The 22,417-nt window shown below is 51.5% G+C and overlaps 3 protein-coding genes across 4 annotated transcripts; 2 read left to right on the forward strand and 1 right to left on the reverse strand.

The window, feature by feature from the left end:
* Nucleotides 1-673: 673 nt before the first annotated feature.
* Nucleotides 674-4,147, reverse strand: PSME2 (proteasome activator subunit 2). Its single transcript, XM_016205784.2, has 11 exons — nt 4,048-4,147; nt 3,707-3,739; nt 3,209-3,271; nt 2,903-2,989; nt 2,768-2,798; nt 2,586-2,683; nt 1,723-1,791; nt 1,509-1,576; nt 1,277-1,331; nt 894-980; nt 674-801 (listed from the first exon to the last, which is right to left on the reverse strand). The coding sequence occupies exons 1-11, from the start codon at nt 4,093-4,095 to the stop codon at nt 721-723; spliced, it is 720 nt and encodes a 239-aa protein (XP_016061270.1). The 5' UTR covers nt 4,096-4,147; the 3' UTR covers nt 674-720.
* Nucleotides 4,148-4,716: 569 nt separating this feature from the next.
* On the forward strand, nt 4,717-16,552 carry RNF31 (ring finger protein 31). 2 transcript variants are annotated; one of them, XM_016205865.2, is made up of 21 exons: nt 4,717-5,372; nt 5,460-5,606; nt 5,754-5,909; nt 6,153-6,221; nt 6,313-6,388; nt 6,609-6,780; nt 7,263-7,650; nt 7,825-8,115; nt 8,385-8,633; nt 8,752-8,937; nt 9,044-9,250; nt 11,486-11,659; nt 11,740-11,838; nt 11,927-12,016; nt 13,478-13,592; nt 13,702-13,820; nt 14,090-14,203; nt 14,350-14,407; nt 15,105-15,201; nt 15,495-15,663; nt 15,778-16,552. In XM_016205865.2, the coding sequence occupies exons 1-21, from the start codon at nt 5,181-5,183 to the stop codon at nt 15,829-15,831; spliced, it is 3,222 nt and encodes a 1,073-aa protein (XP_016061351.2). In that variant the 5' UTR covers nt 4,717-5,180; the 3' UTR covers nt 15,832-16,552. The 2 variants fall into 2 exon arrangements, with proteins under 2 accessions (XP_016061351.2, XP_087679265.1); XM_087823139.1 differs by having other exon boundaries at nt 7,828-8,115.
* Nucleotides 16,540-22,001, forward strand: IRF9 (interferon regulatory factor 9). Its single transcript, XM_016205869.2, is given in 10 exon segments — nt 16,540-16,611; nt 17,554-17,734; nt 18,014-18,197; nt 18,444-18,574; nt 18,663-18,762; nt 18,858-18,929; nt 19,539-19,880; nt 20,805-20,920; nt 21,062-21,148; nt 21,150-22,001. Coding segments are annotated over 9 exon segments (1,296 nt in total). The 5' UTR covers nt 16,540-16,611; nt 17,554; the 3' UTR covers nt 21,234-22,001.
* Nucleotides 22,002-22,417: the final 416 nt, after the last annotated feature.

The raw sequence follows: 22,417 nt of genomic DNA on the forward strand, positions 1-22,417 counted from the left end.
ACCGTTCTTGTACTTAATGAGCCATGCTACCTTTTCAACTACAGGTTATCTGGCCCTTGGTTTCCTTGATGTAGTATCTGCAGAAACAAAGACATCAATTGGCTGAAGGGGGGGAGGGGGGGACGGGACAAAACAATGTACAGACCCATCCTTCGCATAATGTCTCATGGGGTAATTTGCTTCATCACAATGCCTTGGTAGTGTTTTTTTTACCTCCCAGTCCTTGAGAAGGAGTCCAACCATTAACCTGTAATTCTTCCAGTGAAACTTCATTCTTTCTCCAGGCTTGTTCTGAAAGGATGAACTGATGAAAGACTTTTCCTTTCTTCATTCCCTGACCTCAGCCACAGAGTTTTCCTCTTGTCTGTCCAAAGCTTGATTATTCCTATAAGGGCTCTGCCCAAATGCCACCTCTTCCAGGAAGTACTCATGAGAACCCCAGATGGAAATAATCTTGTGAAAATCTCCAATACAGGTTATCTTCATGGCCTTTACGGCATGTAATGGTTTCCACCCTGTTCTTTAGGATGACTTCTTAAGAAAAGGATGGGCATCTGATTCATCTTTGTCTTCTTGGAACCCCCTTCCTTTCCCACCACCACATTCACACTCAGTGTCTGGACAAGGGTGGAACTCAGTAAATGCTTTCTGAATGAATGACACACACCAGAGGTGATCCACACAAAGCACTAGTAATTTATTTCCCTTCTAGCCCCGGGCTCAGTACATAGATGGCTTCTCTTCACCCTTTGGGTTGACAATTTTCTCCAGGTTGCTGCTGATGATATGATAAAGCTCAGCCTGGAAGAAGGCCAGAAGTACAGCAGTTAGGTTCTTGGCCTTTCCTCTGTACCCCCTCATCCAACTCCCTTAGGGGCTTACTCCACACTCACATAGAAGGCCCTCAGGTCCAGCACCATGGCCCTGAGCTCCCTATAGGCTGCCTCATCTCGCTCGTGCACCAGAGCCCGGTAATCCATCTGGGATGTGGAAGGCAAAGCTGAGTCAGCCCCATAGGAGGTTGAGACATAGTCTGGTTTCCTCATACAGGGAATAGGTAACTTGAGGATGGGCTCTTCTCAGCACAAGAAATGGGATTCCCACAGGACCAAACAAAAAAAGGGGGTCAATGTTTTTGAAACCCAAATCATTTTTCCTAGGCAATGTTTTGCCATATTGGGAAGGTCATAAACAAGAGAAAGAGGACCTCTATCCCCCTTTCCTCACCCCACCCCCAGTCAGCCTCAGGTGAAAGTCTGGTGGACAGTTCACTCACTACATGGGTCTCCTTAGAGGCCTTGGCCACAGCATCCCCGCGCTCTGAGAAGTACCTGCCAGAAACAAGGGAGTAACCACAGGAATGAGTGTTGAGAGATAGAGATATTCCCTCAAACCCTTCCCAAAGCCCCCCATCATCCTGATGGGACTGCCCAGCTTTGGAAGTCCCCAAAAATGTCACTAAAGCGCCCCCTTGCCCCCTCCCATGCTGGCCTTCCTGCTGCCCTCACTTGGAAATGGTTGTCTGGAAGGCTTCTACTTTGGTCTTGACCGCATTCACCCTCTCCAGTACCTTCTCCTGCAGTGACAAAAGAGATGGGAGGCAGAGGCAAAAAAGATACTTCATCTCCTCCCTCCTTCACTCACCATCTTCCTCCTCCCAGTTATGTCTAGCTCCTATCCCTCACTCCCCACTCTTAATGTCTTCACACACCCTTTTCTTACCTGAATTGCCACCCCAAAGTCATTTCCATCCTCAATCTTGGGGATCAGATGCTGGATCCATGAGATCACCTATGTGAAAAGATATCATTTGGAATCATTCAACAAACTTACTGGATTCTTCCTATTTCTGCTACTTCCTAATAGCTGTATTTAATTGAGCATTTATTTTGTGCCAAATACTATGCTATGTATTATACATCTCATTTAATATTTCAAGTTATATATTCTTATTATATCCACTTAACAGATGAAAAAACTGAGTCATAGAACATCTAAGTGACTTACTTAAGGTAACCAGCTAGGTAAGTGATAGAGTCATGATTTGAATTTAAGCAGTCTTCCTCTTAGGGTCCAGACTCTTTTTTCTTTTTTTTTTAACTTTTTTTTTTTTTTTTAATATATCTTTATTGATTTCAGAGAGAGGAAAGGAGAGGGAGAGAGAGAGATAGAAACATCAATGATAGAGAGTCATTGATCAAGCCCGCAACCCGGGCATGTGCCCTGACCGGGAATCAAACCCCAATCACCTGCATCCTAGGTCGACGCTCAATCACTGAGCCACTCCCACCTGGGCAGGGCCCAGACTCTTAAATCAACTACTGTATTATAGCACCTGCACTGTGTACCTGGTGTATCAGTGGGTTCTGAGGTTATGGAGGTGGATATAGCACAGTCTCTGATTTCAGAGATACCACTGTGATATCAGAGGTCTAGCAGAACAAAAGGTATCTAAACCCATGTCACAGAAGGAAGCTTCCTATTTTAGGAATAGGCTCCTGAATGAAGGACTTGCATTTCTGAAGGACACCAGGGCCTGGCCTGGCTTGTCTTCTCTTTCTGTTTCTCTCAGTTCTCAGGCTTACCAGGATACATTTTTCTTTGAGAGTCCAGACTTCTGGCTTAACCAGGGCAAGCAGGGCCAGGAGCTTCTCATTCCCGGGGAGAAAGCCACACTTGGGGACTGTGAAAAAGAGGGATTTAGGCCCCTTCTCATCCAGCAATCACTGTGCCATTTCCCTTTCCCTAGCACCCCTTCTTCTCTTACCTTCTTTCTTCTCCTGTTTATCTGTTTCCATCTAAAGTAGAAAGGGTGAAAGTAGCTTCAGAAAAGTCATGGAGGTTGGAGAGCCATCATTTCCACTGGGTTTATAGTCCAAGCCCTACACCCTGATTGCCTCACCTCATCATCTTTGGGTGGAGGGTCTGGAATAGGGATGTCCAGTGGGGCTCGGAGAGAAGTCAGGTCAGCGACGTTGAGGGAGTCCTCCTGCACAGAGCTTATTGTCAGGGGCTGCCCAACCTTCCAGCCACACATTCCACATGCCCTCTCCCTCCCAACCTAGGCTCAGGGCTTACACCATCCTAAAGTTCCCAGTGTACCACTCACAACTGTTCTCTGCATGCTGAGCCCAGTTGTTATCTTAGAGAGGATGGGTGGAGAGGATGGAGATCATGGAATGGAGCAAGAGGGGTCCACACTACTCACTTGCAAGAGCTGATTCAGGTGTATGATTTTCTGTGGCAAGAATCTGTAGAGGAATTCCTCAGCCTGTGGGTTATATTGCAAGGGTGGGGAATCGCAGAAGATACTCAATGAGATGTCTGAGAAGTGGGACTGGAAGGGCCCTTGAATATTATTGAATCCAAGACCTACAAATGAGGAAACTGAAGCCCTAAAAAGTGAAGGTACTTGCCCAAGCTGGGAAGTGGCAGAACCAAGGTTAAGACTGTGGTATTCCTGCTTCGGGGCCACAGCGTTTCCCTCCACACCAAAAGGGGAGAGAATTGGCAGAAGTGGGGGGAGTATTAAAAGGTATCGAATTAAAGGTAGAGATCAATAATTAGGATCTTATCTTGGGTGAAGGCTTGATAAGAGAAGTAGGGCCTAGGTCTAGGGTGGATTTAGGGGTCACTCTGAGAAGTTGTGACCCTCAAGCATTGAACTGAGATTCTGGGTCAAATCGCTTGAATCCAGAAGACTTACCTCCTGGAAAAGATTTTGCCTGAAGCCATCCACCTGCATAGAGAGCAGTACCCGGATGTTGGTTAAGGGTCTCAATTGTCAACAGATCCCACCCCCAATGGAATGCTCTTCTACTTGGCTCTGGCCTTTCCCACCACAAGCCAGATTTCCCTGGAAGTCCATGCCCTCAGTGCAGACACAGGCCAGAGGGCAGGAATCTGGGATTCCCCGGGCAGAAGTGAAAGCACTAAAGAGAGGCTGGGGTTGCTCTCTGTCACGGCCTTGGTCCCCTGGAGCACCCAGCTTGGCCTCTATCCTGGAGGGCTCCCGGACACCCTCCTAGCTTCCCGGTCCCCCGTTACCTGTTTGCGGGCTTCCCCGCTCAGGCGCACCCCACAAGGCTTGGCCATGCTGCTCCAGTTGCAGTATCTCGGGTCCCCCGGCTCGCCTCTTGAGCTTTCGCTTTCACTCCCCACATCCAGGCCCGCCCCCCTTAACCCCGCCCCCTTCCTTTTTTCCCCCCTCCCCCTGGCAGGCCGCCAACCATAGGGAGCCCCTCAGCCATACTCGGCCAGTGGAGACTAGGAGAGGCGGTGCTGACTCGCTTACAAGGCCGGAGGCTGTCTGAGGGAGGGGCCAGCGCGAGCGGGACCGCGGACACCGAACTGGGGCGGGGCGGGGCGGGCCCTCCTGAGAAGGGGCGGGGCTTACAGGAAGTCCGTTTCGGAGAGAAGTGGGAGAGTGGCAAAGGGGGTGTTCAGTGGTGGGGCTTCCCCTAGAAGGCGCGACTGAGGAGAGACCGGAGAGGGATCAGAGCGTTGGGAGGAGGAGTAGGAGGAAGGGCCTGGGACTGAGAAACGCTAGCAGGCTATGAAAGGGAGTAGGCGCGGGAGCTCCCTGCCTTCCAGACCGACTGGAGAAGGGGCGGGACTCGCTTGAGCCTGGCACAGGCGGGCCAGCGCCGAGGGCCCGCCAGAGTTGGGGCCTCGATGGGGACCCGAGCAAAGACTACTGGTCAGGGTAGCGAGGAAGGCTTTGAGGGAAATAAGGTAACCCGCCTCCTTTGGCTATCCGGAAAGGGGCGGACCAGCCTGGAGGAAGGCGAGCAACAGCCCTAGAACCAGGTTAAAAGTAGAGACGCTCTAGGGGAGGAGCCAAAGACCATTTACCCTTCTCATTGGCTGGGACCAGGCCTCCCTTCTTGGCCACGCCCCATGATTCCATGACCCCGCCCTTCCTTAACCTTAAATCCCTCCTCTTCCTCTGAAACTGGGGGACAGTCCCGCCCTCTACCCTAGTACTTCCTGTTCCCGACTAACCCCGGCAGGGGGCCTGGCGCCCAAGGGTGACCGTGGCCGGAGTGACCCAGGAAGGCTACGCAGACTGGGTCGGGCGGCGAAATCAGACATCAGGCAGGAGGGGCGGCCCTTGGGTAGGGCGCAACCTGTGCCGGGTCCCGGCGGGCCGCGGGGCTGGGACTGACTGCTGTTTCGGGATGCCGGGGGAGGAGGAGGAGCGGGCCTTCCTGGCTGTCCGGGAGGAGCTGGCGAGAGCCCTGAGGAGGGATTCTGGGCAGGCATTTTCCCTGGAGCAGCTCTGGCCGCTACTGGTTACCTCTCTGCCGCTATCCGCCCGCTACCTGCAGCTGGACGCCGCACGCCTGGTCCGCTGCAATGCTCACGGGGAGGTGAGGCTCGGTCCCGCTGGGGAGGGGGACGGAGAACCTGAGCCCGAGGTAGGGGCTCACAGCTCTCTGCTCTATGACTGCTCTCAGCCCCAAACCTACCTCAGCACCCTTTCCACGGCCCTGAACATCCTGGAGAAATATGGCCGCAACCTCCTCAGCCCTCAGAGACCACGGTACTGGCGCGGGGTCAAGTTTAATAACCCTGTCTTTCGAAGTACGGTGGATGCTGTGCAGGTGAAGCCCCTGGAGTCCCTTATGGGAGAAAGGAATTTGGCCTGGGCTAGGGGTTGGCTAGAAAGGACCTGAGTAGAAAGGGAAGGGGTTCAGCCCTATTGGGACGGGGGGCCTGCTGAGTGTTGACTGGTTGTGAATGCGTGGCAGGGGGGCCGGGATGTTCTGCGATTGTATGGCTACACAGAGGAGCAACCGGATGGATTGAGCTTCCCTGAGGGGCAAGAGGATCCAGATGAGCACCAAGTTGCTACAGTCACACTAGAAGTACTGTTACTTCGAACTGAGCTCAGTCTGCTGTTACAGGTGAGATGTCTCTGGTCTTGAGGACTTAAGCCCCAGTGCTGGGAAGCTCAGCCTAACTCTAAAGCCAGTCTAGTGATTCCCTTGCTTCTAAGCCATGGGCATAGTCCCCACAGCAACCTGGGAGCTCCCCTTACTGTTCTTCCTTTGAATGTTGGGGGACCAGGGCATGTTGGGGGACCACAGCGTAGAGGGAGGGCCTTGTGCTAGGGCTGTAGGTGGGAACTCTTCTAATCTTGTTTGCAGAATACTCACCCAAGACAGAAAGCACTGGAGCAGCTGCTGAAAGACAAGATTGAAGATGATGCAAGGAAGGCAGGAATGGGGCTTTGGGGCCTGGTGAACAAAGGGGACAAGGGTTGGGGACTCCCCAAACTCTTGCCCATTCCCTGCCCTTTTTCTTCAGATGCTACAGCTCTCAGAGTTTGCCCCCCTACTGAAAGAGATTGCTCCTGGCCCCCTCACCACACCCTCTGCCCCAGGTATTGGTCCTGTTTTGGGAGGGGCAGTGTTAGTAGACCACGTTGGTGGAAATTTGGGGCCTTCCTCTGTCTATCTGCCTGTTTTTAAAGGAGGTTAAAATGGTTTCCTTGTCCAGATATGTTGAAAAGTAGTCTGAGACTGTTTCCCCTCCATAGCACATTGAGATGTAACCTGGTCTTTTTCAGAAAGATATTCTGTTCTTTCTTTCCTGTTGTCTAGGCTCCACTCCTGGTCCTTGCTTCCTCTGTGGTACTGCCCCAGGCACACTGCACTGCTCAGCTTGTAAACAGGCCTTGTGCCCAGCTTGTGATCAGCTGTTCCATGGGCACCCATCCCGTGCCCATCACCTCCGCCAGACCTGGGCCCCCCAGGCTGCCCACTTGACCCCTAGGTGAGAGACCTTCTCTTCTGGGAGGGAGTGAAGTTGAGAGAACTTACAATTATTTGAGTATCTACTATGTACCTCATTCTATGCTAAAGACTGTTTTATAGAGGGCAAGCAGCTAGTTATTGCCCTCCAGGAGATCACAGACATACATATCAAGCAAGTAGCAGTCATAACAAGATAGATTATCATGGTGTGCAAGTAGGTGGTAGGATGCATCCTAGTCTGAAGGATCAGCTCAATCAGTTGGCAGTATTTTAAGCACCTAGGATGGCTCAGGCCCTATGTTAGGGATCTCTACCAGCAAGATGTAAACTTTAAGCTGTCATTTAAATGTTGAACAGGAGTGGGTATGGGAGTGTTCCAGACAGAACAAAATGTGCAAAGGCCAGAGCCATGCATCATGCAGGGAATGAGGGATGCCTGGGGTGAGGGACCCAGGCACCAGGGCCACGCTCAGCAGGCTATGTCTGCTTTTTCCATTGCAGCTTACCTGCCTCAGCTCCACCACGGCCCCAGCTAACGTCCTTGCTGGCCCTGGGAGACAGCTCTCTTTCGTCCCCTGATCCTGCGAGTGCCCGTCTGTCCTGGCCCTGTGCCACCTGTTCCATGCTAAATAAATCTTGGGCAGTGCTCTGTGTGGCCTGTAATCGGCCCAGAGGCTGTAAGGGGTTGGGGCTGGAGATTGAGGGTCCCCAAGGAGCTGGGGACCTAGAACCTGAACTTTCACGGGGTCACTGGGCCTGCCAAAGCTGCACCTTTGAGAATGAGGCTGCGGCTGTGCTGTGTGCCATATGTGAACGACCTCGGCTGGCTCAGCCTCCTAGCTTGGTGGTGGATTCTCAGGATGCTGGCATTTGCCTGCAGCCCCTTCAGGTAACCTGTTCCTGGCCTTCCCAGCTCTTTATTTGCACCTGCTACCATAAGCCATTCTCTACCTCCTCATCCCCTGCTTTCCTTCAATCTCCCCATGTCTTCCAACCAGCTCCCCATATTTCCATTTTGAACCTCAGCCAGCTTTCAATAGGATAATTCTTTCTGCCTTCTCAGCAGGGAGATACTTTGCTCTCCTCTTCCCAGACTCCAGTCTGGTACTGTATTCACTGTACCTTCTGCAATTCGGGCCCTGGCTGGGTGTGTGCTATGTGCAACCGGACCAGCAGCCCCATCCCAGTAAAGCATGCCTCCCGGCCCAATGCCAGCTCTTTGGAAGAGCGACTCCCTGATCCAGGGCCTCTACGACGCCTCAGTGGCCCCCTGCCCAGTTCCTGTGGGGACCCTGAGAAGCAACGCCAAGACAAGATGCGAGAGGAAGGCCGTCAGCTAGTGATCAAGATCCGGGTGAGGATTTGGGCCTGGGATGAGGTGGGGCTGAACTGGTGGGGGAAGGGAGAGGCTACAGTAGAATAATATAAATTCTTATAAAACTGGTCATTGTTATTCACAGCTACCTGTTATTGAACACTTCCCATATGACAAGTGTCATGTTTTGCTCTGCTCGTATGATCATAGCCTGAGCTCAACAGCTGTCAGCATTTTGGTTTGGTCTGAGGGTGGATGGAGCACACCCTTCCTCATAGGCCCTCTGTCTGGGTGGGACTGTGCCTTAGGAAGGAGAAGCCGCAGGCGCCCATCCAGAGGAGGTCTTCTCAGCTCTGCAGTACTCTGGCACTGAAGTGCCCTTGCAGTGGTTGCGCTCAGAGCTGCCCTACGTGCTGGAGATGGTGGCTGAACTGGCCGGACAACAGGATCCTGGGCTGGGTGCCTTTTCCTGTCAGGAGGCCCAGAAAGCCTGGCTGGATCGACATGGCAATCTTGATGAAGCTGTGGAAGAGTGTGTGAGGGCCCGGCGCAGGAAGGTACCAGCTCTGCTGGAGGTGGGACAGGGTGGAGGGTTGTGGGTCTCAGAGCCTCTCATATTCTCTCCTTTGCTTGCTTTTTCCCTCTTTATTCCTTCTCTCTACTCTCAACTCTCAGGTGCAGGAGCTCCGATCCCTGGGCTTTGGGCCTGAGAAGGGGTCTCTTCAAGCATTGTTCCAACATGGGGGTGATGTGACACGGGCCCTGACTGAACTACAGCGCCAGTGTCTAGAGCCCTTCCATCAGCGCCTCTGGGACAGTGGCCCGGAGGCCAGTCCTTCATGGGATGGTCCAGATAAGCAGGTGCTGGGAGGAGGTGAAAAGTCACATAGAGGCAGAGAGGGAAGGCTGAAGGGTAGGAGTCTTGGGTCTGACAGCCACTCTCCTTTCCACCTGAATCATATTGCAGAGCCTGGTTAGAAGGCTTTTGGCAGTCTACACACTCCCCAGCTGGGGCCGCGCAGAGCTGGCACTGTCACTGCTGCAGGAGACACCCAGGAACTATGAATTGGGGGATGTGGTAGAAGCTGTGAGGCAGAGCCAAGATCGGGCCTTTCTGCGTCGCTTGCTTGCCCAGGAGTGTGCTGTATGTGGTTGGGCCCTGCCCCGCAACCGGGTAAGCCTCTCCCACTGAACCTGGCCTTAAAATAACTCTATTTCCTTTAGACCCCCACTCCACTCCAGCCTGTCTCTGGTTCTGTCGTTTGCTCTACAGTTGCCCATGTGCCCCTGAAGGCTTCTGGGAAGGGGAGGGCAAAAATAGGCCACCTCCTCCAATCCCCTTTTTTTTCCCAAATACGTTTTTATTGATTTCAGAGAGAGGAAGGGAGAGGGAGAGAGAGATAGAAACATCAGTGATGAGAGAGAAAATCAAGGATTGGGCCTGAAACCTGGGCATGTGCCCTGACCAGAAATCAAACCACGATCTCAAGGTTCATGGGGTAATGCTCAACCAGCGGGCCACACCGACCAGGCCTAGCCCCCTTTTTTAATGTTCTGTTATGGAAAATTTCAAACTTACAATGGTAGAGAAAATTGTATTACAGATTCTCTCCTCCACCCTCTACCATGTATTCATCACCAGGCTTCAGCAATTATAAATGTATGGCCAATGTTTATTTCACCCCCACACACAGAGGATTACTTTTTAATTGTATTTCATTTTTATTTTTGTTAATCCTCCCCTGAGGATATTTTTTCCATTGCTTTTCAGAGAGAGTGGGAGGAAGGGAGGGAGGGGGGAAGAGAGAGAAAAGGGAGAGAAAGAGAGAGAGACACACATATTGACTAGTTGCCTCCCGCACACCCCCTGACTGGGGGCGGGGAGCAAACCTGGAGCCAGGTACATGCCCTTGACTGGGAATTGAACCTGAGACCCTTGGTACTCTGCTGACACTCTAACCACTGAGCAACACTGGCTAGGGCCACAGAGGATTATTTTGAAGCAAACCTCAGGCAGGCATCATATGCCTTATTTGCTAACATTTCAGTATGTATCTCTAAAATATAAAATTCTTTGAAAACAGCCACAAGTACCATGTTGCAACCAAAAAGTTAATAGTAATTCCTTTTTTTTTTTTTAATCCTCACCTGAGGATACTCCTTTCATTGATTTTTAGAGAGAGTGGAAGAGAGGGAGGGGGAGAAAGAGAGAACAATTGATGTGAGAGAGACACACTGACCAGTTGTTCCTTGCACATGCCCCAGTCAGAGCCAGGGATCAAACCTGCAACCCATGTACACACCCCTGACCAGGAATTGAACCCACCACCCTTCAGTGCATGGGTTGATGCTCCAACCACTGAACAACACCATCCAGGGCAACAGTAATTCTTCAATATCATCATCAAATTTTCATTTTGTAGGAACACGTCCCTCTTATCTCCTGAGCCCCCACTTATTCTAGGTCAAAAGTCGCAGTTCTTTGGCTAAATACAGTCCAATTTAGTTAGGCTAATTCTGTATGTTTTTGTTTTGTTTTTACTCTTTATTTAAAAATAATTGTAGAGTCACAGGAAATTATAAAAATAGTACAGAGTCCTGTGTGCTCTTCAACTACCTTCCCCCATGGTGACTTCTTGTATAATTATAGTGCAATATAAAGACCAAGAAATAGACATGGATACAGTGTCAGCTGGACTGCAGACCTAGTTGGTTTTTTTACATGAATGTGTGTGTGGGTTCTATGCTTTTTTAACCCTTGTAGAAATTCATGTAACTGCCACCACAATCAAGGTACAGACTGTTCCATCACCACAAAGGAACTCCCTCATGCTACCCCTTTATAGTTGTATAAACTATACAACTTCCTCCTGTCACCTGGCAAACACTAGTCTGTTCTCCATCTCTATTATTTTGTCATTTCAAGATTATTCGTGTGCTAGCTTTTTTAAAAAATGTTTTTATTGACTTCAGTGAGAGGAAGCAAGACGGAAAGAGAGAGAAGCATCCATGAGAAAGAAACATCAATCAGCTGCCTCCTGCATGCCCTACACTGGGGATCAAGCCCTAAACCCAGACATGTGCCTTGATCAGCAATCAAACTGGCGACCTCTTGGTGCATGGGAGGATGTTCAACAAATTGAGCCACACCGGCTATTTCCTTTTAATTGAATGTGAATTCCGTTAGAGGGCATTGTTCAGTTTGCCTTAGATGTTACCATTGTCTGTTTTCCTCTACTTGACAGTCTTGAGACATTTAGGTTGCCAGCCTGGCACTTGTTGGCATTTGAGGTTGCTACTCCTGCCCAGTTGTTAACTAGTGGTTTCTCAGTAAACACCTGGCTACTGCCCCTTCCCCAGACTGGCAGCTGTGGCTTCTGACCCCCATCTCTCCCCACTCACCCTCTAGATGCAGTCCCTGACTTCCTGTGAGTGCACCATCTGTCCTGACTGCTTCCGTCAGCACTTCACCATCGCCTTGAAGGAGAAGCACATCACTGACATGGTGTGCCCCGCCTGTGGCCGACCCGACCTCACTGATGACACACAGTTGCTCAGCTACTTCTCCACTCTCGACATCCAGGTACTGCAGTTTCTGAGTCTCAGTTCCTGGGCTTTGAATAGGGACCCTGCCCACCCACCACCTCTGTGTTCTGTCTCCAGCTTCGAGAGAGCCTAGAGCCAGATGCCTATGCCCTGTTCCACAAGAAGCTGACTGAGGGTGTACTCATGCGGGACCCCAAGTTCTTGTGGTGTGCCCAGGTAAGTGACCTGCCCAGCAGAATTGACTGGAAAGTCAGGGTTGGTGCCAGGTCACACCTCAGATAGCTTTATGCTCTTGCACCCACAGTGCTCCTTTGGCTTCATATATGAGCGTGAGCAGCTGGAGGCAACATGTCCCCAGTGTCACCAGACCTTCTGTGTGCGCTGTAAGCGCCAGGTGAGGCACATCCATCCTTCCAGAAATACTTGCTGAGCTGCTGGCAGGTACTCTGTTAGATCGGGGCGTGTTGGAGAACAGAACAGACATGAGCTCTGGGCTCAAAGTGCTTACAGACTGGGGGCGGGGGGAGAGGGAGGAAAAGGAAGGATGAGGGAGGAAAGGTGGGAGGGAGATAGAGGAAGCAGCTTGAGGGGTTAAGAAGGATGAAAGGGGAGGAAGGGTGAAGGAGGGAAGAGGGATGAAAGGTGGGGTAAAGGAGGAGGAAGGGTAGTGGTGAGAGAGTGAGGGAAGGAAAGAAGTGAGGGAGGGAGAAAGAGCATAATTATACATGGACATAAGTTCTGTGAAGAAAACAGAAGGAAACTGAGATTAGGAGTAATGGAAAGGACCTACCTAGGATAGAGAGGTCAAACAAGTCCACTCTAAAATGGTTAATTTAAGCTCAGGCCTGGAAGTTAAGATGAAGTCAACTATGCAAAAAGTATTTGGGACAGGAAGAACAACACATGGAAAGGCTGAAGTCAGAAAAAAAAAGTGTGGCTGGAGCTTCAAGAGCAAGGGTGAAAGTGGCAGGTAGTTGGAGAGGAGCTAGCTGCCAGATCAGGAGAGGCCTTGAGGCCAAGTGAGGAAGGTATTTGCCTTCCATTCTAAGACCAAGCAAGGGGTGATACAATCTCATTTACCTTTTATTTATTTTATTTTTTAAATTATCATTTACCTTTTAAAAAGTTTAATATTTGATACCAAAGTTATATCTATATTATGAAACACAATAAAATAATCCCCTGAGCCCTGGCTTGGTAGCTCAGTTGGTTAGAGTGTCATCATGATATGCCAAGGTTGTGGGTTTGATCCCTGGTCAGGACACATACAAGAATCAACCAATGAATGCATAAATAAGTAGAACAGCAAATCATTGTTTCTCTTTCTCTCCCTTTCTCTCTCTCTAAAATCAATAAATAATTTAAACACACATACACACACAAAACCCAAAAAGCCCTGAGACCCTACCATCAAACCTCAAATCTAGAACACTCCCAATCCTGTTAAAGCTGCCTGACTTATACTTTCAAAGGCACTCTGACTGCAAGGTTGAAGATGGACCGTAGGGGAGCCTCAGTGGAGGCAGAGAAACTTGTAACAGGCAAGTAATTGAGGCAAGACCTGATCTGGCTCAGAGTAAGATGGTCACAGTAGGGATGAAGAGGAAGAGGACAGGGTTGTGAAATAGACACTGGTACAATGTTAACTAGGCTTAGGTGTTAGAAACAAGACTTCCTGGTGAATATATGGTGGTATGAGGAAATGAAAGCCCCAAGGCTGGATTCTTAGTTTGGGATTAGAGCAAATGGTAAATGGCAGTGAACACTAAGCCAGGGAACACTGGATGTGAGTGGAGGGGCCAGCAAGAAGGGCCTAGGATGGAGCGTCTGTGTTACTCTTGCTTCCTTCTGGCAGTGGGAGGAGCAGCACCGGGGCCGGAGCTGCGAGGATTTCCAGAACTGGAAACGCACCAATGACCCAGAATACCAGGCCCAAGGCCTGGCAATGTACCTTCAGGAAAATGGCATTGGTAAGGCTGCCTCCTAGGCCTATTTGCCCAGTAATATATGGTTGCCATTGGCTCTCTTCTTGAGAGTCTCATGGAGCAGTGATAGCCCTAGCCCTGATGTCCCTTGCAGACTGCCCCAAGTGCAAGTTCTCATATGCACTGGCCCGAGGAGGCTGCATGCACTTTCACTGCACCCAGTGCCGCCACCAGTTCTGCAGTGGATGCTACAATGCCTTTTACGCCAAGAATGTGAGCCTGAAGAATGGGATGGAAGGGATAAAAGAGTAGGGGGCTGCCATTGGGCGTGAGGGACAGAGACCACTGAGTAACCGCCCAGGGGAAGAGAAGAGGAGGCTGGTGGGTGTAAATTACCTCTCTGTCCCCTTTCCCCTCTGCTTGCTCCAGACACTCTAGTTTCTCCATCTCCCCCTACCCCTACACCCTTCACACAGGGGTTCCTGAGAGGCCAGGACCCCAACAGTCTCCAACTTCCCCTCTCCCATCTGGGTTTCCACCAGAAATGCCCAGACCCTAACTGCAGGGTGAAAAAGTCTCTGCATGGACACCATCCCCGAGATTGCCTCTTCTACTTACGGGACTGGAGTGCTGTCCGGCTCCAGAAGCTGCTACAGGTGAGGGGCGGTGAACCTGGCTGGGTTTGCCCAAGAGAGGCCAGGGCCTAGGGTAACAAGAAAGGAAAAGGAAAAGCTCTATCCTGGGAAATCTGGTGGGCTGGCATCAAGGATAACCTAACACCCACACATATGCTCCTTCTCAGGACAATAAAGTCATGTTCAACACAGAGCCCCCAGCGGGGGCCCGGGCAGTCCCTGGAGGTGAGTGTTGGGACAAGCCTTAGAGAAGGGGAGAGGGTGGCTGGGCTCCCACTATGCAGTAGGTAAAGGGGAAGCTTGGATCTGGGGTCAGACACTTGAGCTGAAGACCCATCCTGTGCTGACTTGTGTGCCCATTGGTGAGTTAACCTATTTGAGCCTTGTTTCTTCCTCTAAATATTCACCTTCCAGCTCAGCTATTATATGTGAGGCCACATTAAAGCATCTGACACCTTGATACTTTCTTCTCCCATTCGCAAAGGGTAATGATTCATTAGTTCAATGAGTATTTACTGAGACTTGCTAGTTGCACTGTCTTAGGTTCCATGAGGACAACAGAAAATGTTATATATGGTTCTAATATACCCCACTTCTTAGCATCTAGACAGAGTAAGACCTTCAAAGAATAAGTTAACTGTGCAAGAGCTAAATCACAAAAGCACTGTCTCAGGGAGTATGTGATTATAGCCCAAAAGCCAGCTTGGATAAAAGCACAGAGAGTAAGGTCCCTGCTTCTGTATCAGAGCTGGTCTGCCACAATGCCATAAGTACCCCCACCACCTCCAGTGTTATAGCAAGGGCTCCTGTCCCCCTGCCCCTCCCTGGACTCTGCCTCCCATGCTTCCATCCCAGTTCTCCTAGGGCTTGGTTGTCAGTGGCCTATTCCCAACAAAGTGTCTTTTCCTGCCCTTACCCGTAGGTGGCTGCCGAGTGATGGAGCAGAAGGAGGTTCCCAATGGGCTCCGGGACGAAGCTTGTGGCAAGGAGACACCAGCTGGCTATGCTGGCCTCTGCCAGTAAGTGCCAGACAGGGAACTTGGTGTTGGGGAGAGGGACAGGAGTGCCGAGGGTGTGCCCGGGCAGTAAAGTGGGTTTCTGGGAGCAGTAGGTCCTGCAAGGAGTAGGAGGGAGGGGCTCTCTGGGCAAGGGCCTGGATAGGTAGTAGCAAGCAATGTGCTCAGGTTGACATGCATACCCAGGTGAAGGTTGTCAGTCATGTTCCAAGTATGCCAGTGTCCAGCAAGGTGCTGGGCACTCTCAGTTAATATTAGCCGAACAGAACAAATATCCCACCCTCTCCTCTCCCCAGGGCACACTACAAAGAGTATCTTGTAAGCCTCATCAATGCCCATTCACTGGACCCAGCCACTCTATATGAGGTGGAGGAGTTGGAGACGGCTGCCGAGCGCTACCTGCATGTGCGCCCACAGCCCCTGGCTGGGGAGGATGCCCCTGCCTACCATGCCCGCTTGTTACAGGTGAAGCTTCCCCTCCAGCCTCACCTCTGACCCTGTGCTCTGGAAGTCCCCTGTCCAGCCTGTGTCTGAGCTCCAGGCTTCCAGGATCATCATCATCTCTCTCTCTCTCTGCAGAAGCTGATGGAAGAGGTGCCCTTGGGACAGAGTATACCCCGCAGGAGGAAGTAGCTGAGGGCAAGGGTCCTGATGAGGGTCCCATGGCCCCACTCTGTCAGGAACAGCTCCAGCACCAATAAAGAGGCATCTCCTTGCCCAGGCTTCTTGGTGGTCCTTCTTCCTGACCCCACCATCTGGGGAGCACCAGGGAAAAAGGGGGGTGAACAGAGCTTTGCTGAAAGGGGCCCCCTACTACTCACCACCTGATCCTCCCTGGACCCAGGACCAGAAAGGAATTGACACTATGGCTGGCAAGGGGAGGTTCTCCCCATCCAACCACTTGGCCTGGGCTGACTTCCTCCTTCCCTGCCTCTCTTCATCAAATTCAGATGAAGATGTTTGAGGTCACCTAATAGTTACTAAGCAGGCACCATCAGGAAACAAATGTGTAGGTGGTACAGAGCTATCCAGAGGCCCTGGGGCCAGACTCCAGCACCCTGTGGCCTCCCTGGGGAAGCAACAATGTCACAGAGATGGTGGGACACAAGCAAGGAGTACCAGGGAGGAAGAAGAATGACCCTGAGCTCGGATGGTTCCTTCTGCATCCGGGATTCTCAGATGCTGCTTCCCCCTGGTGGCCACCCATCGCCCTGCAACTCAGAAGAGACCACGTGATTTCAGGGAAACGGACCTCCCGGGAGGAGAACTGAAACTTAGGGTGGGGACTGTAGAAACAGGGTGGAGTTATCAGGAAGCTCCTAGCCTGGAGCTGAGCTGAGCTGAGCTGAGCTGAGCCGAGGTCAGCTGAGCCGAGGTCAGCTGAGCCCTGGGACTGCCTGCACTCCTGCTCAGGTAAGATCAGTCAAGAATTGGTGGCAGCCTGGGTATAGGGCTGGAAGGCCCAGCCACATTGGAGATGGGTGGGATTTCCTGGGGGCCCTTCTGCTGGACTGGGATAGAATGAAGGCCTGTGAGCCAGGAAACAGGAGGTTGGCCTGAGTGAGATTGACCAAGGCCTGTCCCAAGCTCTACAGGCAAAGGCCAGGAAGACCTGCTGCTGGGTTTTTCAGGGCAGAAGGCTGTTGACTCTAGTCCACTTGACCCTGTTTGTTTTCTTGCCTTCTGGCCCTGCCTACTTCTTGCTTCAGCTCCGCCCCTGTCCCCCACACCCTGCCCCACCTACCCCTAGGGGAGAGCGGAGGGGAGGGCTAGGGGTCTTAAGAGAGGTTGTGGGGATGGTGGGTGAAGAGGGTTGGTGATATTTAGGAATGTAGACTAGGCCTCTTACCAGGAATAGAACACCAGGGAAATTCTCACTTCCCAGCGATAGATCCCTGAAAATTCTTAATATTGCTTTTTTAAAAATGTATTTGATTTTTAGAGAGAGAAAGGAGAGAGAGAAACACTGATTTGTTGCTCCACTTATTTCTGCATTCATTGGTTGATTCATGTATGTGCCTAATGGGATCAAACCAGCAACCTTGGCCTATTGCTGCTATGCTCGAACCAACAGAGCTACCCAGCCAGGGCAGGTTCCTGGAAAGTCTTAAAATTAAGACCAGTACCTTCGAGATGTCACAGCTTGGGGTGTTAAAAAGAACATATTTTTTTGTAATTGCTAGTGATGACAGAAACAAAACTATTTGTACTCAGAACTTTGAGTTAGAGAAAAAGATGGATTGACTCTCTGGGGGCTCTTGCCAGAATTCAACCCAAATGGCCAGGACTTCAGCCATGTTCCCTCCCAAATGGCTGGTTGGTTCTACTAATGCTGCCTACTGCTCTTATTCCCAGGATGGCATCAGGCCGGGCGCGCTGCACCAGAAAGCTCCGGAGCTGGGTAGTGGAGCAAGTGGAGAGTGGACAGTTCCCAGGGGTGTGCTGGGAAGATGCAGCTAAGACTATGTTCCGGATTCCCTGGAAGCATGCAGGCAAGCAGGACTTCCGGGAGGACCAGGATGCTGCCTTCTTCAAGGTGAGAGGGCCTGGGAACCAGCCCCTCCCTCCAAGTGATGCTCTAAGGATTGTGTCTGCCTGGGTGTCGGATAAAGGGGAGGTTAGGGGGTTGAACCAGCTACATAATTGTCAGAGCCCAGTGCAAGATGAAAGTGCAAAAATTATTAAGGATTTCAAGGAGGCAGCAGCTGAGCATGAACCCAACACAGGCCTTTCTGTGCAGGTGCTCAGGCCGCACATCCATGAAGCTGGCCCTGGTGGAGTGTAACATGCTGCCTCTCTTCACTTTGTTTCCTAGGCCTGGGCAATATTTAAGGGAAAGTACAAGGAGGGGGACACGGAAGGCCCCGCTATCTGGAAGACTCGTTTGCGCTGTGCTCTCAACAAGAGTTCTGAATTTGAGGAAGTTCCTGAGAATAGCCATAGAGATGGGGCTGAGCCCTACAAGGTGTATCGACTGCTGCCACCAGGAACCTTCCCTGGTGAGGGTCCCCTTACCCACCATTCCTAGAATAAGGAGACTGGGGAGGAAGGATGGAGATGAACTTCCTGGGAGGGTGGTAGGACTCCCTCTAGGCCCCTCTGTCCTTGTCCCTATCCTTGGGGAGCTGCCACCCTGGTTCCCCTGTCCAGTCCTGCCCATCCTTTCACTGCCTCCTATCTCTCCCTTACCCTCTGTCCCCACTTAAGTCTCTGACTTTTCTCTTTCCCTCAATAACATTCCACAGCCCCACCAGCAACCCAGAAATCACCATCAAAGAGACACCACAGCTGTGTGTCCCCTGAGAGGGAAGAGGATGAGGATACCACAAAGAACTGTATACTCAGTCCCTCCTTGCCCCAGGACCCCCTCAAAAACGTAAGAGCTGGGGAGGGAACTTGGTGGGCCTTAGGGCAGGACAGTAACTAGAGGGAAAGGGGGCCAACAATAGACACTGTGTCTGCAGAAGGTGGAGGCCAATGGAGGAACAGGCCATTCAGGCTTTGGAAGTAGCAGCAGCAGCAGCAGCAACAGCAGCAACAGCAACAGTCCTGAGCCTCAGGAAGGTACCACCTCCCCTGCCTCTTGTCATCCCTATGCCACACCCTCTGGCCCTTGGACTCTCCAGTCCCACTCTGAATGATGTGCTTCTCCCTTCCAGGTGTAAACACAAATGAGGCCCCTTTCCAAGAAGATCCGGTGACTCTGGAGCTTCTGCCCCCTCCAGACTCAGGTACTCAGCATGTCTAACTTATCTCTGCTCCCTGTCCCCCCAAGTCATCTTCCTGTGGCTATACACGCATTATCTAATCTGTCAGGCTGGCAGTGACTTTGGCTCCCCTTACCCAGGTAGAGGCACTGGTTTCTAGGCAGTGTGCCAGCTCCAGACTCCAAACAGCTTGTTTCTCAGAAATACCCCCTGTGCATTCTGTTCCCCGGAAACCCACTTTAAGACTGATTTCTCTGGGAACTTCTTGTAAACTGTAAGACCCTGGGCATTAAGCCTTGAGGCCCAGGTGAGAATCTGATTATTAGCTACTCTCCTGAGTGATAGGAAAGTCTGACATGAGGCCCCTTGCTGATGAGGGCGAGGAGAATGAGGATGAGGAGGGATGGTGCCTTCTCCAACCTCAGAAGGTATAGCTGCTGCCCCCACTCCACAGCCTGCCTTGTCCTCCCCAACCCTTGCTTGTTTTTCCTGTCTGGGCCTCATGTCCCTCAGCAGCAAAATGAGGACATTGGATTTGCAAGAAGCCCCTCTTTGTTTCCCCAGAGCCCTGTGCTGACCAGGTGTACCCCTGAGGAGAGGCACTTGGTGCAGTTGGTCGCTCTCTGTCCACAGACTACTCCCTGATGCTCACCTTCATCTACAATGGGCATGTGGTGGGTGAGGCCCAGGTGCAGAGCCTGGACTGCCGACTCGTGGCTGAGCCCTCCAGCTCCCAGTACAGCATGGAGCAGGTGGTGTTTCCCAAGCCTGGCCCGCAAGAACCCACCCAGCGCCTGCTGAGCCAGCTCGAGAGAGGTGTCCTGGTGGCTAGCAACTCCCGAGGCCTCTTCGTGCAGCGCCTTTGTCCCATCCCCATCTCCTGGAGCGCACCCCATGCCCCACCTGGTCCAGGCCCGCATCTGCTGCCCAGCAACAAGTGTGTGGAGCTCTTCAAAACCTCCCACTTCTGCAGAGGTGAGGTTGCTGTAGCCCAGGTCCTGAACCCACCCCCAGTAGTCCCCCCTTTACCCTGCCCCCACCCAGTGCTCCCTCCAGCAGATCCACCATCACAGCCCATGCATGGCACGCCGCACTTGCTGGCTGCACATCTTGTGAGGCCCTATGCTCAGCCCTGGCAGCTGTCTGGTAGCCCTCCTTCCGCAGTGCATGCCACGGAAGATGAGGCTCAGGGGAGCCAGCACAAGAGTGTCACAGCTCAGAGGGCACCATCACATGGAAGTATACAGTAATCCCGGGAAGGTGTGCCCCATGGCACTCTCCTACACACACTGGCACACACGCCCACCCACACATTCAGGAGAGCTGGCACATGTCACACATCCTTTCCCTACCACACTCCAGGCATCCCCTCAGGTTGCCCCTCTCCCATCCACACTTGGAATTCCACTTCCTGCCTCCATTCAACTCTAAATCTGGCTTTGGGAGCAGGTTCCAGGAGTAACAGGGGACACAGAGTGTGAGTGTTTCCAGGGCCACGGGTGCCCTAGCATAGGGGAGATAGTAGGAGCAGGCAACTTAGGTGTGGCCACATGTCTGTTAGCAGCCAGGGCTGCTGCTGAGAGGACTCTCAATTCTCCCAGCAGACAGCATGTCAGGTTGTGTAATAGTCCGCAACTGCTAAATACTTCCTACTAGAGGAAGGAGTACTTTTTCCTTTCTACACGTGAGTGAGTAGCCACTTAGTTCCTTGCATTTCTCCTGGCACAAGGCAGCAGCCTTGTGACTCTGTAGCTCCTGCTCTGCCCTTCATCTCCAAGTGACCCTGCTGCCACCTCTCTTTTTCCATTATGGGTTTCTCCCTCTTCCATCCCTCCCTCCCTGCCTGTGGCCCTCTCCCTTCTTTTTCTTTCTTCCAACCCTTGACCTTTTCTCTTTCAGACTTGAAGAGGTACTTCCGGGGCCTGGGCCCCCCACCGAAGTTCCAGGTGACACTGAATTTCTTAGAGGAGTACCCTGGGCCCAGCCACACCCCACAGAGTCTTATCTCAGTTCAGGTGAGTTCAGGGCAGGGGACGAATAGCTGCCTGTGTAGGCAAGGGGAATCCAGGAGGAGAAGGGGCCTCCTGGGGTGGGGCAGGGGTATTGCCCGCCCCTGCTGTGCTCATGATACCCTCTTCCCACCTCTCCTGGCACAGATGGAGCAGGCCTTTGCCCGACAATTACTGGCGGAGCGTCCAGAGGACCAGGCAGCCACTATGTCCCTGTTGCAGAGCCTGGGAGACCTACCTTCCTCCTCTCCGCCCTATTCTTCCTGTTTTCTTTGAAAGAGACTCATTCTCCACATTACTGACCTGCCTCCCTCGGTGATAAGTCTTAGTGGTTGTCTGTGATGGTTATGTCCTTGAACTTCTCATGGCATCTGACTGGTTTTTATCCATTTTTTGTTTGTTTGTTTTAATTTTTGAGATATAACCCCTTTTATCTCTGAGGAACTGAACTGGGAAAATCCAAATGGTGTGAACTCAGGGGAACCATTTCCCCTTCCCCCAACCCTAAAGCCAAGCACTTTATATTTTCTTTTAAAATCTTCACTAAGGATTTAAAATAAAATTTTATTGAAAAAGGAATCAGTATCTGATTTGTTGGGAAAATAAGGTAGCAGGAGTCGCAGGGAGATAACAGAGATGTAACTTGAGAGTAGGGCACGTGGGTTCTCTTCCTGCTGACATCTCTGGGTCCCTTTCCTCTCCTCCACCCACAGGTTCTGGCAAGGAAACAGTCTGGACACTGCAGGTTTGGGGCCTGGCTCTCTGTACCCTCTACGCAACCAGGATTAGGGTCAGGATCAGCCACCAAAAGGGACACTGATCCTACAGCCACTATAGCCACCAACTTTACATGGAAAGATCTGGGCTACACATTTCTTTGCTAGAGCTATCTGATTTGGGCCTTTACAACAAGCCTAGGACTGGAGGTCTGAATGAACAGGGGAACTTTTTTTTTAATATACCTTTATTGATTTCAGAGAGAGAGATAGAAACATCAATGATGAGTCATCATTAATCTGCTGCCTTCTGCACACCCCCTGCTGGGGATCGAGCCTGCAACCCACGCATGTGCCCTGACCAAGAATCAAACCATGATCTCCTGGATCATAGGTGGATGCTCAACCACTGAGCCACGCTGGACAGGCTGAACAGGAGAACTTGAAGTTGACCTGACACTATGGTGTCCCTGGGGCCTGCTGGGAGGGAAAATCAGAGGGAAGAGTTGCTGAACCTTGTGTGCCTGGGGCAGACCAGGGCTTCTCCCAGCACATGGTGCACTGTCACCCCCTCTGAAGGGTACTCCCAAACTGGTTTCTTCACTCTACCTGAGCTCCACAAAAGACAATCTGGCCCAGACTGCCATGTTACCAACATTGTTCACTGAGATTTGAGGGGTCCAAATAAGCTGACACTCCTGTCCCTCACCCTGTGTTTATTTGCCACCAAATTGGAAATTTTTTCTTCACAAGGTTATTTGTCATCCTTCCCCTCTGTGTAATCAAT

Source organism: Miniopterus natalensis, chromosome 1 (genome assembly GCF_054644295.1).
Source record: "Miniopterus natalensis isolate mMinNat1 chromosome 1, mMinNat1.hap1, whole genome shotgun sequence".
Lineage (NCBI taxonomy): Eukaryota > Metazoa > Chordata > Mammalia > Chiroptera > Miniopteridae > Miniopterus > Miniopterus natalensis.